Source organism: Adiantum capillus-veneris, chromosome 17, assembly GCF_014529385.1.
Source record: "Adiantum capillus-veneris isolate H3 chromosome 17, ASM1452938v2, whole genome shotgun sequence".
NCBI classification, from domain to species: Eukaryota; Viridiplantae; Streptophyta; class Polypodiopsida; order Polypodiales; family Pteridaceae; genus Adiantum; species Adiantum capillus-veneris.
In genome coordinates this window covers 152,943,515-152,960,434 of record NC_140947.1, presented here as the reverse complement: position 1 = coordinate 152,960,434, position 16,920 = coordinate 152,943,515, and the positions used below count along the sequence as shown (strand labels likewise).

General features: G+C 42.8%; 1 protein-coding gene across 2 annotated transcripts in view; it reads right to left on the bottom strand.

Annotated features, from left to right (window-relative positions):
* Positions 1–13,436, bottom strand: part of IIL1 (isopropyl malate isomerase large subunit 1) — a 97,477-nt gene extending 84,041 nt beyond the window's left edge. The window contains exons 1-2 of one of the 2 annotated variants that reach the window (XM_086487644.1): positions 13,263–13,436; positions 13,032–13,193 (exon numbers count right to left, since the gene is read on the bottom strand). In XM_086487644.1, the coding sequence (XP_086343770.1) occupies positions 13,032–13,193; positions 13,263–13,301 (201 nt within the window). In that variant the 5' untranslated portion in view covers positions 13,302–13,436. The remainder of the gene's footprint in view (positions 1–13,031; positions 13,194–13,262) is intronic. The other variant, XM_086487643.1, reaches the window with a different exon arrangement.
* Positions 13,437–16,920: the final 3,484 nt, after the last annotated feature.

The window sequence follows — 16,920 nt, the reverse complement described above, 5'->3', positions numbered from 1 at the left end:
TGACCAATGTACAATTGTGTGGGTTCATGCGCGATTGCCGAGGCAAGAGCCTCTTGCACAGGTACTGGATTAGCTAGCGGCTAATCCCCCCGCAGGTACAGGTGAATTCGGAGAGGTTTCACGCCAGAAATCTCGTCCGATTCAAAGGGCAAGTAGCCCTACAGGTGCGGGAGCTCGAGGACTTGCTAGGGATGCGACCGGCACGCGGAACGGAGCCCGAAACAGTGAATTACAGCCTGCTGTGTATTTTTGCAGGTTTAGGGTTTTGGCCCTAAACGGACCCTAATACCCCCAGGAGGTTCGGGGACGCAAGGGGACCGCTGTACAGGCGATCTGGAGCATTTTCAGGGCTGAAAACAGAGAATTCAGCGTGCTGCAGATTCTCGCCAGGTTTTGCAAAGTGCCCGTATGCGTCGGGAAAGTCGGTCAATGCGTGGGAATACTGACCGTGAAGGGTTCTAGTACAGTTATGCTGCCGAAATCGGGCTGGAACAGTGGAAATTCAGCCGAGTTTGTGCGGGGCAGCTTGTAGGAACCACAGCGTTTATTCCCTCTTTTGAACAATAAAGAAATACCGAAAGGGGCGCCTAAGTTAGGGGCCAATCTGGTGTCTGTCTACTCATACAGGTGCAATCTAGCAGCCTGTATCCCTCTCCCCTCTGTTGTGTCTTGAAAGTACAGGTAAAATAGACGACTAATAATGGGTGAAAGCTAAATCAAGGTTTAAAGTAAAGTCTACCGCCCTTTTTGGATTGAACAGGCCGGTTTCATGGTTCCATCGACGGGATTAAATCACTTTTTCCCATAGAAGTGAGCCTTGGGCAGTTTTCGGCTTGAAGACACAGGGGATCATAGACCAGACACAGGGAATTGTAATTATGGCTGACAGACCAGATGATGTGACTGAAGAGGTTTCCTCTTCACAGGGTCAACAGACACATGAAGTGGGTGAGTCCTCAAGACCACCACAGACTGATGATGATATATTCAGGACCCAGTTGGCTACTGCTGTGGCTATGTTCACACAAGTAATGCAGAACCCAAGGTTTTTAGCCTTTCTGCAACCTCCTGTTCCGTCTCAGCAAGTTGGGTCACTGGATCATATTCAAAAGCCTGTTAAGGCTCGAACACAGGTGATTCATACTGCACAGTCAATGGAAACACCTGTACACTTGACGGAGAACATGCAGTCTCCACAACGTATGCCTAAGGTGCAAGAACAGGTGGCTGAGATGCCAGTTTTTCAAGCTGTACCAGTTCAGCCCGCCACCTTTCAACAGCCTATAGCTGGTTCTAATGGGCAGGGAAGCAACTTACAGGCTATGCAACAGGTCTTCCCACCACCTTCAGTACACCCTGGCTATTTTGGAGGTGGATCGGTATTTCAGAGCATGGCTGGTCATGCACCTGGAAATCAGTTTTATACGCCAGGAACAGTGTTTGGGGGTGCTCAAACGATGATGCCTAACCCCATGTACAGTGTCATGGGTATGCAACCAGGGTTTCAAAGCACTCAGGGACAATTCGGGATGCCACACGCAAATTTTGGTATGGCTGGAATTACAAATCAGCAGCCAAATATGGCATTTCCAGGTCAAGTTAATAGCGGCCAAGGAACACAGATGAACCTTAATAGTGTTCCCATGTTTCAGTCACTTCCATATGACAATTTAACGCCGCTGGAGAGGCCAACTCCGTACAAAGAAGGTGGCAAAGGTGTGTCATTCACGACCTTTACAGGGTTTGATGACAGGAAGAAGGCTCTTTCATTCCTCCAGCAGTTTGATAAGGCCTATGCAGGGGGAAACTTTACAGAGGCTTCAAAGGTCCGCAAGGCAGCCACTTTCTTGACAGGGAATGCGGGACAATGGTGGACAACTTTATTGCTTCAAGGGCAAGCTCCGTCCACATGGATTTACTTCAAGCAGATTTTTGCAGCAGCATGGTTATCTGATGATTTCGAAGCAGATGTCATGACAGAATGGCACCAGCTAAATGCTGCCACTTGCAGAAATCTGGATGATTACAATCGGAAGTTTTGGAAAGCTCTACTTCCAGTAACTTCCTATAGGTTTGTGCCATTGACAGAACAGATTGAAAAATACTGTTGTGGCCTACCCAAAGGATTGAGAAAATACTGCACAAAGACCAAAGTCACTACTTTGACGCAGCTCATCGAGGTAGCAAACACTGGCAATGGTTTGCTCAAGGGAGAAGATTGTGAATTTAACACTGGCGTCAAGGTAGGATCAGGCAAGAAAAATTCAGCCAAGAAGCACGTTCCCAATGAGGCTCCTAAAGGGACTCAGGAGTCAGCCAACGCAGGGAAAGACAAAGCTACGGCTGAATCAGAAAAAGGACCAGCAAAGAAATGGAAAAGACGTTTTCCTCGCAAGTCAGAAGAGCAAAAGAAGGTCCTGAGGACAGAGAACAAATGCTTTATATGTGAGCAGCCTGGCCACATTGCTTACAACTGTCCTACAAAGAAAAGGCCAGCTGATTCTGAAGACAAGGAAGACAAGAAAGGAAAGAAGCCCATGGCTGGTCTAGTGCCAGATATGGTGGGCGATAAGCCAAATTCGGATGCAAGTGAGCTTTGCAGAGCATGGGGAAAGGTCAGGGATCAAACAGTGCTTATCTTCTTTGATCCAGGTGCCAAAGCCAACTTTATTTCCCCAGAATTGGCTTCAAAGTTGGGAATCAGACCTGAAGAGATGGGGTATACAGCAGAGGCAGGTTTGGCATGTCCTGGCCATACAGAGGCTGTGACACCCATCATTGGAAAGTTGCGTCTACATATCCAGTCCTATGTAGATGCTGAAGAATTTTACATCATGCCACTGGACGGATGTGATGTGTTGTTAGGTATTCCTTGGTTGTTTCGTGTACAGGGAATCATGGATGCCTACAACAAAAAGATCACTGTACAGAGCAGGGGAAAGACTCATATTCTGGATGTAAAGCTTAAAGGGGAGTCTATTCCTACTGTATCAGCTTCTGCTATTACTTCTGTAATGAAAAAGCATCTTTCTGCGTACTTGGTTTTTGCACGTGAAGTGTCAGATTGTGATGAATCAAATTTATCTGTGCTAGATAAAGAAAGGTCAATGTTTTTACAACAGTATAGTGACTGTTTTTCCGATTCATTACCGTCTCAATTACCGCCAGAGAGACCCGAGGACCATGCGATAGATTTGGTGCCAGGCAGTAGCCCACCAAACAAGCCTCCGTACAGGGTTAGTGCGGCTCAGCAGAAAGAGATAATGGGCCAAGTACAGGAGCTGTTAGAAAAAGGGCTGATTCAGCCCAGTTCATCTCCATTCTGTTCTCCAGTGTTGTTGGTGCAGAAAAAGGATGGCTCATGGCGTATGTGCATCGACTACCGTGCACTGAACAAGAATACCATCAAGAATAGGTTTCCTATACCTAGAATTGATGATATTATGGACAAATTAGAAGGAGCAGCTATGTTTAGCAGGATAGATCTAAAGAGTGGGTATCATCAGATCCGCATTAGATCAGAGGATGTGCACAAGACTGCTTTTAGAACAACGTTTGGCCTTTACGAATTTTTAGTGATGCCCTTTGGTCTCACAAATGCTCCTGCTACGTTCAATAGGATGATGGACAGAATTTTCCGTCCACACCAGCAGTTTGTTGGTACATTCTTTGATGACATGATAGTCTACTCAAAGAATGAAGAGGAGCATAGGCATCACTTGGCCATTGTGTTCAAAGAGCTACGCAGTCATAGGTTGCTCATCAATGCAAAGAAAAGTGAGTTTTTTCTGGAAGAGATTCACTTTCTGGGACACATTGTCTCAAAGGATGGTGTCAGAATGGATCCTGCAAAAGTTGAAGCGATCAAGTCATGGCCAAATTTGAAGACGGTGCATGATGTCCGAAGCTTTTTGGGACTATGCTCCTATTACAGAAGGTTTATCCGAAATTTCGCTGAGATTGCTTCACCTTTACATGCTCTTCAAAAGAAGGCAGTCACCTTTAGATGGACACAAAAAGAGATTTCAGCTTTTAATCTCTTAAAGGAAAAGATGACTTCGGATCCAGTCATTGTGTTGCCAGATCTTAGGAAGTCATTTGTGGTCCAGTGTGATGCCTGCGGTAGTAGCATTGGTGCAGTGCTAATGCAAGATGGCAGGGTAGTAGCCTATGAGAGCAGAATTTTGCAAGGGCCAGAGATGACCATGCAGGTCTATGAGAAAGAATTACTGGCTGTGATTCATGCGCTCTTAAGTTGGAAACACTACCTGCTAGGTGCAGATTTCGTTGTCCAAACGGACCATCAGACCTTGCGATACTTCTTGACACAGACAAAGTTATCTGAAAAGCATATGCGATGGGCAAATATCTTGTCCATGTTCCATTTTCAGATTGTGCATGTGGAAGGCAAGAAGAACGTTGTGGCTGATGCCTTGTCAAGGAAGCCACAAATTTCAGCTGTGTCGATTCCTTATCATCATGAACTTGATGGTATGAGAGAACAGTATGCAAATGATGAAGATTTTGCAAGGGTCTTCGAGCAACTAATGGATGGACAACGTCATGAACACTATCTTCTTAAAGACGGGTTCATGATGATGCATGGCAGATTGTGTGTCACAAAGCCATTGCGACGCAAAGTTATGGAAGAGAGTCATGTCCCACCGTATGCAGGGCATCGTGGTATTGATGCTACAGTTAAAGCGGTTGAGACATTCTTCTATTGGCCTACATTGAGAAGGGATGTGGATGCCTTTGTGCGAGAATGCCTAATATGCCAAAAGGTCAAGTTTGACAGGCAAAAGGCACCAGGGTTATTGCAACCACTACCTATTCCAGATAAACCATGGGAAAGTATTGCTATGGATTTTATCTTTGATCTTCCAAGAACGCAGACAGGAAATGATGGTATTTGGACCATTATTTGCAGATTCAGCAAACAGGCTCATTTTATTCCTGTCAGGAAGAAGATAAAGCCAGATCAGATGGCACGCTTGTTTATGAGCAATATTTTCAAGTATCATGGCATGCCACAGTCGATTGTTAGCGACCGTGATCCACGCATGACTAGTTTGTTCTGGAAAGGCTTGTTTGAGAATATGGGTACCACGCTCAAATTCTCTTCGTCATTTCATCCTCAAACAGATGGGCAGTCAGAAGAGGCAAATTCTACTGTCCTAGATCTGCTGAAGTGCTATGTGTCAGAGCATAAAGGAAAGTGGGAGCAGTATTTGCCATTGGTGGAGTATGCATACAATAATACAGTGCATTCATCAACTGGCAAGGCACCTTTTGAGATAGTTGAAGGTGGCAAGAAAGTTCCTCCCATACTGCATACAAAGGACAAGATATTTGAAGCAGATAAGTATGTTCAGGACATGGATGAAATGTACAAGAAGGTCAAAGTGGCCTTAGAAAGGACTCAGGCAAAGCAAAAGAAAGTAGCTGATCGTCACCGTCGTGAAGTGGTATATTCACTTGGTGATTGGGTGCTTTTACGCTTTGAAAAGGCAAGGTTAAAGAAGATGAAGGGCAAGGAAAGAGTGTTTCCAAAGCTCAGCATGCGTTACTATGGGCCTTTTCAAGTGTGCGACATAATCAGTGATGTTGCATATAGGCTGAAATTGCCTGACAGTTGGAAGATTCACAATGCGTTTCATGTGAGTCTTCTCAGACCCTATGTGGGTGATGTGCCAGAAGATATACCAGCTGAAGATCAGCCGGAAGTCGAGGAACTTGACGAAATCTTGGTCCCTGAACAGATTTTGGCACACAAAGAAAGGAAAGTGAAAGGCAAGGTTGCTAGGCGTTACTTGGTAAAGTTCAGAAACTATCCACCAATGGATGCTAAGTGGATGGAAGAAGGTGAACTTGCAGAGTCACCAACTGTGTTATCACTTTACCTGGAAGCCTTCGATTTGCAACCTACCTTGACCCCTTGAGTTTCAAAGCTACATGGATTGTCAGTGTGACAATGGCTTCTGAAACAAATGATGTACATGGTATTTAAAGTGAGCTCAAATGAAATACCTGTTACATGAATGTTAGAGCTGTACAGATTGTCAGTTTGACAATTGCTCTTATGGAATGTCCAAAAGTTTGGTTAGTGCTATAGAAGTGAGTATTTCTTGTCAGTTTGTCAAGGATACAGTGATTGCTTCTATTGAAGAGTACATGTGTAACTGCATTCTTAAACTATCGGTTTGGGTATGCTCGAAAGTGTTACAGGATCCAACGTGTACTATAAGACAGTGGCAAAATGTGCAGCTACCATTTTGTCATTGGAAAGTTAGTGACTCAAAGCAATGGCAGAGTGCGAAGCTACCACTATGTCATTGGGACAGGGTTCACACGCAGGCAATACATGAGTCGACGAGGTGTTGAATACACCAGGGTTGACAATGAGCATGTATGTGTCGTATATGTGTCGACAGGTGTTGAATACATCAGTGTTGACAGTAAGCATGTACGACATAGATGCAAACGAGGACGTTTGAGATTTCAGGAGGGGGGTATGTCACCAGCGTGTGACTACTATCTATCCTTTTTGTTGATTTCTTTCTTATTATCTATTTACTTTCACTTTTTGGAAACACCCCTCGGGAAATCTAACTGCCCTGCATTGCATAGCTAGTGTGGAACTGTCCAGAGGGAGTCCAGGCCTGAGGGCAAGAGAGCACTAAGGTTGGACAAGGACTATGGTTAGCCAAGTGGGGTCATTGACTAGCCAAAGTGGAATCCTTTGCTACAGAGGCTACATTTCAGTTTTGGATGTGGCCACAGTGTACAAAGAGGGTCGGATGACCTAGAAAGATATAATGGCAGCATCTCCTAAAATTTAGGGAACTGCTATTTTGGGACCTGAAAATGTCTTCGCGTCATTACGTGCAGTTTGACATGGGGATCATTTTGTTACTCTGTGGCCAAGTCAACAGAGGCTGCAGGTGAGATATTTTTAGACCCGAGGGTCTAAAGCGGGAAAATGCACAAATGAGTGACACTTGGCACTCTGAGGCCAGTTTACTACTTATAGAGAAGGCAAAAACGTGATTTATAGCTGGGAGGCTCATTTTCCAAGTCTCTGTCACAGGTTAAGAGCTATGGAGTGCTTGCTTTCCCTCTTATGCACAGTGCGGTGCCAGGAGTGATGCCCTGCACGCTACGCACTGCCCTCTCTCTCCCCTTTGGCAGTATGTTATGCCCCTCTAGTGGGCTCTTCATTTGACCAATGTACAATTGTGTGGGTTCATGCGCGATTGCCGAGGCAAGAGCCTCTTGCACAGGTACTGGATTAGCTAGCGGCTAATCCCCCCGCAGGTACAGGTGAATTCGGAGAGGTTTCACGCCAGAAATCTCGTCCGATTCAAAGGGCAAGTAGCCCTACAGGTGCGGGAGCTCGAGGACTTGCTAGGGATGCGACCGGCACGCGGAACGGAGCCCGAAACAGTGAATTACAGCCTGCTGTGTATTTTTGCAGGTTTAGGGTTTTGGCCCTAAACGGACCCTAATACCCCCAGGAGGTTCGGGGACGCAAGGGGACCGCTGTACAGGCGATCTGGAGCATTTTCAGGGCTGAAAACAGAGAATTCAGCGTGCTGCAGATTCTCGCCAGGTTTTGCAAAGTGCCCGTATGCGTCGGGAAAGTCGGTCAATGCGTGGGAATACTGACCGTGAAGGGTTCTAGTACAGTTATGCTGCCGAAATCGGGCTGGAACAGTGGAAATTCAGCCGAGTTTGTGCGGGGCAGCTTGTAGGAACCACAGCGTTTATTCCCTCTTTTGAACAATAAAGAAATACCGAAAGGGGCGCCTAAGTTAGGGGCCAATCTGGTGTCTGTCTACTCATACAGGTGCAATCTAGCAGCCTGTATCCCTCTCCCCTCTGTTGTGTCTTGAAAGTACAGGTAAAATAGACGACTAATAATGGGTGAAAGCTAAATCAAGGTTTAAAGTAAAGTCTACCGCCCTTTTTGGATTGAACAGGCCGGTTTCAGCTGAAAATCGTCTCCTTGCAAAAACGCTAGGGCTTTTTCTTGTTCTGCTGTCGCCGGTTGTCTTGGAGATGCAAAACGCTAGGCTGCTCTGTTGTTCTACTGTCGCTAGGAATCTGCAAGTGCAAAAACACTGGCTTCTATTGTGGATGAAAACGCTAGGTCTCTGCTTGGCAAAAACGCTGGGTTGGTCTTGAGGGGTTTTGCTGAGAAGGTGTTTGTTGAGCCCACGTGCTCCTGCTGCCTCTTTTGCCAGAAAGTGCTAGCGCTAGGTTTGCTTATACGTGTCTACTGAATTTCCCCTACCTAGTTCCCAACAAAAGTCACTTAAAAATAATAAGTGAAATTGTCAAAAATAGGGAAAATAGGTCTATGCACTGTAAAAATGCTACTGATGGCTTCTAACTATAATCTGATGATCATGTTGTGTGCAACCAAAGGATATGCATCTACTGTGAGTGTCTGGACATGCACGATCTGTAAACAAACTCACAAAAATGTCAGCTCACTTCATTATCTAGTTGAACTGAACTTAACCCTTGCCATGGAGTAGCTTGTTTACGTACACATAGGGTTGGTTAGATGTGCAGGTGACATTTTGGTATTTCTTTATTCAATTTAAAGTAGACGATCTAGTTGAACTGAACTTAACCCTTGCCATGGAGTAGCTTGTCCACGTACACATAGGGTTGGTTAGATGTGCAGGTGACATTTTGGTATTTCTTTATTCAATTTAAAGTAGACGATCTGAACACTTAGTTGTCCAAACCTGGTGAGGTCTGAAAACGCAGGTTTCAGACCTAATTTCGGCAACATAACAGCACCAAAACCCCTGTAGATCAAAAGTACCTATCTAGGACAGATCCCCTCGCAATTTAGAAGCTTTCGAGGTCTAAAATGCAGGTTTCCGACCTGATTTCAGCAACGTAACGACACTAGAACCCTGTAGATCAAAAGTACCTTTCTAAGACGGATCCCCTCGCAATTTAGAAACTTCCTAGTGAGCTGTAACAGGCATTCAACGTGCTGTAATTCCCTATTTCTAGTGAGCTGTAACAGAAATTCAGCGTGCTGTAATTCCCTGTTTTGCCACTGCCATGTAAATACCCTAAGCATGCCAAGGCCTTCATGAGGCTCCCCTGCTGTTCTCTTGCAATTTAGGGGCAAAACCCTAAACCTGCAGAAGAACACATAGCTGTAATTCTCTGTTTTGGATCGTTTATAGCAGAGCGAACACGTCTATGCGTGTCCCAAGGGCTCCCGCACGCAATGAGACAGTTCCCCTATAAATGGACGAGTTTTCACGTGAGAACTCTCCAAATTCGCAATCTTTCGTGATGGAACTGTGCGTACCTATGGGGGATTAGCAATTAGCTAATCCCGTTCCTGTTGAGAAGGCTCTTGCCTTGGCAAACACGCATAAAACCCTCAAAATTGTACATGATCATCTCAGTAGCCCAACTAGTGGGACATTACCATATGTGCAAAAGGGGGGAGAGAGATGCACGAGCAAATCATCGTGCTACATGAGACAAAGAAGAAGGCAGGCTTTCCATTAAAGCTGTGAACTTGCACCCACTACTCACACACACTGTAATCAATCTCAACCCTCATTTGGGCGCCCCCTCTTGTTGAGGTATCCTACAAGTTTCTCTGCTTCTGCCAAGTGTCTAGTTTGCCCCTTTGGTTTAATTCTCTAGTTCCCACCACCTTATAAAGTTGTAAATGACTTGCCGAATGGCCCAAATTCCATCTGGCACACACAAGCTTCCATACTCAACAATATTCAATGCTAACTGGTCCGACCAGTCCAAGACTGACCGACCTAAACTCCCGATGTGAGAAACCTGTTCGGCCGCAATCATTTCACACTGTCATGCAATGTCCGAGGAAAACACGTAAGAAATAAATAAGTAAAAATATGTCGTACATATTTAAAGAAGGCAACACGAAAAATACACCTCGACATCTTGACTAGACGCTGCGGAATAGCAGTCTAGATTTGTTTCTAAACCTACAGCCAGACCTTAAAATGCAAGAACGGGGACCCCATATGCATTTAACAGAAAAGAACCAGTTTCCTGAATTCCCTTCTAGAGAACATTTCCTGTCAACATACCCACTGGGGAAGTTCCAAACTTCCCTACATTCCAGAATGCGTTCCCTAGTGAGAATGCAAACTTACATTTATGAGTGACCAGCAATTGTGTGTGACAGGTTTTAGGGTTAGGGTTTCTGCGTCGAGGTCATAGCCGCATCAGATCAATACGTTCGTTTGGCTTGCCCCAGAATCACTTTCCCTAGAAAGATTGTCCATTCCAATCTCTTGGTAAAAGCCGGAGTCCTCTTAACTATGAACAGTTATCTCTATGTTGTATTTGTATCCCAAGTCATCTACGTGGAACTAGGGACATCTGTGTGACCTTCAGGTCTTAGACTAACTTGACAACTAAGTTTTGCAAGACCAGGCCGAAAGGCCTAAAGCGTAGGAGAAGAATTAAGATTCTTGCAAAGGTGATAAGACGCATCGGATCGATGCGTTCGTTTGGCTCGCCCCAAACTCACTTTCCCTAGAAAAATGATCCATGCTAATCTCTTGGTCAAAGCCGAAATCCTCTGTGCCATAATCAGTTCTCTCTATGTGGTATTTGCATCTAAATGTCATCGTTGTCAAAAGCCAGAATCCTCTGTGTCATGATCAGTTCTCTCTATGTGGTATTTGCATCTAAATGTCATCTACATGGTGCTAGGACATCTGAGTGACCTTCGGGTCTTCAACTAATTTGATTTGAGTTTTGCAAGAATCGATCGAGTCCTAAGTTTAGAAGAGAAGAAACCAAAGAATTACCAACGTATGAGGCCCTTGCTGAGTGGCCCAAGTTATGAAATTGGGTTATGATTTTAATCCTAACCCCCAACCTACTTGTAAGATCTTGCCGAGGGGCCTTGAATTAAAATAAAGCCACACGCTCACACTCATAAATTTGCGTACTAAAAGTTGACGTGGAAGTTGCACGAAAATTCCGCAATTTGCATTGAGCATGGAGACATGACAACTGCAGTACAGAAAGCCCTATGGCGCTTTCTTTTGGGACCAATTGCTTTTCATGAACATGCTTTTGAGTTTGGCCAAGGGCGCGTGGATAAGCAGAGGAGAACCCCAAACCGTTGTACCTTTGCAAAGCAATAATAAAGAAATATTGCGAGAGACGCCAATCTATGGGGCCAATGCATCTTGGCTCGGAACTCCGCCGTGCTGTGTCATCTACTCTCTGTCTCTCATTTTTTGTTTGTTTTGAAGTGTTAAAAGTGTTGCCAAGTGTGTAGATTGCAGCTATCTCTCTGTTTCCGTTCGATCCCTCGCCGGAAGTGATTACATAGAGACACCCCTTTACATATCAACGCGGTCTAGGTGTAATGGCTAATTTTGCTGCACTAGAATATCAAGAGCTCTGATCTGGATGAGAAAATTGAACAACCCTCCAAATGACCCTTGGACATTTTTTTAGCTAACTCGAGTTCTTTTGCAGATCTAATCACAGATAATTACTTTTCGTTCAAGAGGGGCAACCTGATGACATGGCAATCTCCGAGAAGCAAGCCAACCTGCAAATACTGATCGAAGGGCCTTAGTTTTGTTGCAATTAATTTGGTAACACCTTAGCTGCTAAGAATGATGCAAGCAGCGTAGTTGCTTGACCATTTGCTAATTTGGGTAATTGTTCCATGATTCATCGCTGTCTATCTCGAATGTTAAAAAACAGCAACTTTCATAGTAAAATCAACACAAGGAAACAGACCCTGAAATCAGAGAACAATTACCTGGAGATCTGCCTCTGGTGTTCAGTAACTATGTGCTTCTGTTCGGGCAACCAAATTCTGGCCTTTATCTGGACTAGAATGGCTTCTTTTGATAAAAGGGGTGAAATTGTTGTATCCACTGAGAGTATGTTGAGCTACTAAAGTGACCACAAATTACATCATTATACTTAATTTCTGGTCTCACAAAAGGAAAATGTGGGATGAGAGTGTTGAACTGACAGAAAAGGAACGAGTGTGGGCTTAGTCTAGACTTGGGTCTTAACTCTTGGTGGAAGGAAAGCTCAGTCTAAGCTTGAGTGTTTACTGTTCATAGGGACATTGTTATTGTATATTGAACCCAATAGTAGGCAGGAGATTGTGCATCACATGGGAATAGGGAATTGGGGAATTCCCAGGATAGGTAACAGGGGGTGCGAATGTGTTAAAATGTAGACGAAACATATATGGGTAGTGGTCATTTGTAAGCACAGTCACAAGCAACAGGGAAGGGAATTGGGGAATTCCAAACGGTAGGTAACAGGGGTCAAAATGGAGGAAAAATATGTGCGATTAGTGGCCGTTATGTAACGAGACGGCACCAGGTGCCAACTGAGAGAATTGATTGTTCCACCCCAAGACTGCAATGGCTCCAAATTGTGGTGCCCCATTTCTTTGTATTGCTTCAACAAGGTAAAAGTGGCTCTGCTTTGCTTTGCAGCTCCTATGGGTAGAATGCTAGAGAGAGCCCACAACACATTTTATAAGGCTCCAGGCCTTACCAAAGCCAGTTCCATGAAAAGCACAAAGCATCAAAATCTGGCACCCTAAAATGTGTCAGCGCAAAATGTGAAAATCCGTACAGCCTATCAGCTTTAGATGAAATTGAGTGTGTTGGTTGTGCTTTATGTTAAGGTTTTAAGCCCCCGATCAAGGTTTTGCTAGCCTGGAAAGTCTTCTTCTACTTCTTAGGGTTTTAAACCACGTTTGCTCACATACTACACAGCCCACATATCTTTGCTCAACTTTCATGGATAGCCCTTCTCAAAACATAAAATGACCTGCATCATGCTCCACATGCCCAGACAACTTAATCAGCCAAGAAGGTCAGGCTAGCACAAAGTGAAACATATTATAGTCAGAAAAAAGCAAGGTCCTCTACACCAACTTGCTCAGGAGAAATTGGAAGAGCAATGTTGCATAGTGTAGTGTAAAGTGGATGCAAGAGTAGAAAGAAACTCACAGAGCCAGTGGATGCAGGAGATCGCTCTTGTGGGCGAGGAGGAGCTGCCACAGCTACAAATCTGGGAGGGCATTTGACGGTAGCCAATTTATTGCAAAGCTTCGATGACAGGCTCACCCCTCTCATAGATGAAGACGCAGAGAAGCTTAATACACCCTCGCCCTGCTTCAAACAAATATATTGGCATGGGTGATCGTCATTCAGAGATCAACACCACAGTCGTACAAGTACCTGCGCCAATGGAGGCGATAAACTCATTGCTGCGGCCATGAACTTGACCGATCGCGAGCGGTGCTATGCCTCCGGATTCCACCCTACTCGATCACAGGAAGTGGCACACGAAACATTCAAGCAGAAGCCAATGCAAGAAGTCTACCGAGAAGCGCAAGGTCTCAGCCCTAGAAGTAAATTATTTTTGGCTTGAAAAAGGCCACTAGGTCTCCCCAATCTTAGAAAAATAAAAAGTCTTTCAAAACATATTAGTTGCATAAATGATAAATGAAGAGTGAGTTTAGGAAATGAAAAGACAAACAAGGTGGAAAGTCAAAAGACTTTTTGTGTTTACAAAGAGGTGATCAACCTCACATTGGTATATTTGTGTTTCTCTTCTAGTTTATTTTTTCTTTAGAGTTTTTTTCTTTTTAAAGTGTCTTTGTTCTCTCTCTCTCTCTCTCTCTCTCTCTCTCTCTCTCTCTCTCTTCCATCCTTCCTAAGTGCTCTTGTTGCAAATCTACATGCTTAATCATTGCATGTTGCTACGTGCTATAGACTAGCACATTGTTTTTATTTTTGAGGGAATCTTTGAATGAGGAATACCTTTTGAATGTTTTGAAGCCATTAGGAAAGCCTTTTAATTGGAAAAGGCCATAAGAGGGGTGGTGGAGATGCAAAAGAGGTTGCCAATGATGAACACTTGTCCTCTTGGATTGAAAAAGAATTTTTTGTGAACATTATATCTTCCTTTTAAATTTTAAATGGGTCCCAATGGTGGACACATGTCCTTTTGCATTGAAAAAGAAATTTTTTTTAATATTATATCTTCCTTTTAAATTCTAAATGGGTCTTTCTGATTGATTTGAAGCTCTCTTAACTTTTTCTTTTTCTATTCTTTGTTTATTTGAACGGCTTAAAAAGGCCTTAAAAAACAAAACAGTAGAAGTGCATTCGTAGAAATTTGATATATTGCAATATTTTGATTTGTAAAAGAATCTTCTCACTTAAGGACCTCTTAAAAGGACATTGTTTTCTTTTTTTTTATTCTTATTAAATCTACCTTTTTTTATGAAGCCATTAATAAAAATTCCTTAAAGAACGTTTGATACCATGATGTGAGATATCTTAATATCTCAATTGTGAAAGAATTTAATATTTTTTGAGCTCTTAAATAAATATTTTATAACTGTCTATGTTTATTAAATCTACTTTTTAGTTTGTAATGGAGTCTCGTTATTTTATTTCTGACTTGACGAAGACCATAGAAGAGTGGTTGAAATAAGGTGAAAGTTCACTAAGGCTTAGAAAAGCCATTGAGAAGAATTTCGTAATAAGAGGCTTCTTTGTGAGAGAGAAAAATAGAAAGTGACACTAGTATTTTAAAACATGTGGTGTCACAATAATATTATGTTTTTTGAAAAAAAGTGTAACAATGAATTATCTATATTACAATATATTCCAAATGCATAAAAAATAATGTTTGACACAATACTCAATGTCCCTCTTTAAAGGGAGAGGTACACAATTGTCAACACACTCTCACAAAGGCTTTAAAAAAATAAAACAAGTAAAAGGGTCACGGTGGCTTTCTAAAACAATAAGAAAGGGATAAAATCATTAGATTGAGTTTAATTGGAATCACTGTTTAGGAAAGTATTGCCTCAGCTTAGCCTTGAGCTGACCGATTGAAAATCGAGACTAGTCAGCTGCAAACCATGGTAAAGGGAAGAAAAACCGGTGAGATATGTGAGAAAATAGTTCAAAAATCCTACAAATTTCAAAATTTCTGCTAGTATTTTCGGTTTTCTTCTTTGCAAGGAGGTAAGTCGGTCACTAGTGTTTGGGAAAGGCATGCCTTATCTTAGCCTTGAGCCGACTGAAAATCAAGATTAGCCGATTATAAGCAATGGTAAAGGGAAAAAAACAAATAAAGCATACGAGAAAATAGTTCAAAATCTTGCAAATTTGAAAATTTCTACTAGTACTTCCAGTTTGCATCTTTACATACAGAAGACTTGGCCGCTTAGGAAAAAAAGACTTTCCCAAACATTGTCGATTGCTTAATAAAGGAGACTTTCTTGAACACTGACTGGAACTTGTTGAGGTATATATAGAGATATTATATATAGCTGTTGAGCTATATATAGTATCTCGATATATAGCTCAACAGAACTAAGCTATAGACTGTAAGAAAATTCAAGCCATGCGAGGTTGTGAAATGAAAGGTGAAATAAAAAGAACTCATAAATATGTGTGTGTGTGTGTGTGTGTGTGTGTGTGTGTGTGTGTGTGTGCGTGTGTGTGTGTGTGTGCATGTATGTATAGAATTCACTAGAATTATGCAAGGTGAAGCTTCACTTTTGGAACAATAGAATGCAAGAAAAGTCAAGACATGCCATGACATAAAATAAAAATATCCATTTAATATTTTAAAACCAAAATCAAATTTAAGGTAAGTCTCTATCATCACTGAAAACATTGAAAGTATGCCTAACTCAACTCTCCTCTAAGGCTTCTTTTAGAAAGCCAAAAAAGAGTTTATTATCATCAGCTTTCCACGTGGCACTAATCCACAAGCTTTATCCAATGGTCCAGAGATGCACCCAAAATTCAATCCTTTACTAAGTTCTACTTATGTAGTCCAAAAACATGCAAACCTCTCATCATCACATTAATTATAAATATAACCTCTGTTTGCACTTTAGTGTTTTTATCACCATGGGATTTGTCATAAGATCTAATATATAGCATTACACGAATGATTTTCTCATATTAAACCGATCATTTAATATGGGAAGGTAAAAGAAGAAACAAGAGCTAGAACATGGATATGTGTTGCTATACCTAACTCAACATGGGGCCAAAAAAGAGATGGTTACATCTCGACAAAGGCTCAAAAGGAGATGGTCTACTCCAGAACAATGTGCAAATAATGGAGCTTAAAAGACCTTAGGGTTAGCTTCATTAAAGTCCTTCAAAGGTTAGTGTTAAAAGTCCTTAGACCTTAGGGTAAGCTAAGCATGTGCTTGAGGTGCTTTTCGTGCTATCCATCATTATTTTTAACCGGATTTTGGTAGTTGTAGGTCAAATTTTCCCGTTTCAGTTGTGTTTGACAAATTAGGCCCATTCCATGAGCAAAATTTGTGCATTTTCCTTGAAAATTCAAGAGAGTGTATTTTTAATTGAGTTCCAAGACTGGGCCAAATCAAAAGTTGCAAAACATGCATCTGGGGGCACCGATCGCGATCGTACCACAGAGGCCAAAATTAATTTTGTAGATGAGTTGGCTAAGGTGCTCGTCATGCTTGAGCTGACTAAGGTGCTTGAGGTGCTTGTCATGATTGATTACTAAGGTGCTTGTCATGCTTGAAGGCCAAGCTTGGTGCTTGAGGTTCTTGAAGTCAAAGGAAGCCTACAAAAGAGGGGGCGAGCCCCAAGAGTAGGGGATGAGAGAGAATACCCTACCACTCACCCAAGGGACACCCCTTCCACAAGAGGCATATAGGACACATGTCAAGCCACTAGCAAGGTTGCCCTCATAGCGTGTCTAGAGCCTATTGGATGACCTTCTGAGAGGTCCAATGAGAATTTAGTTTAAATAATTAATTATTCAAGCATTATTCAAGTCCTCTCTCTCAAAGGGAAAGGAGGACACTTGTCTAAATGCTACCTCTAT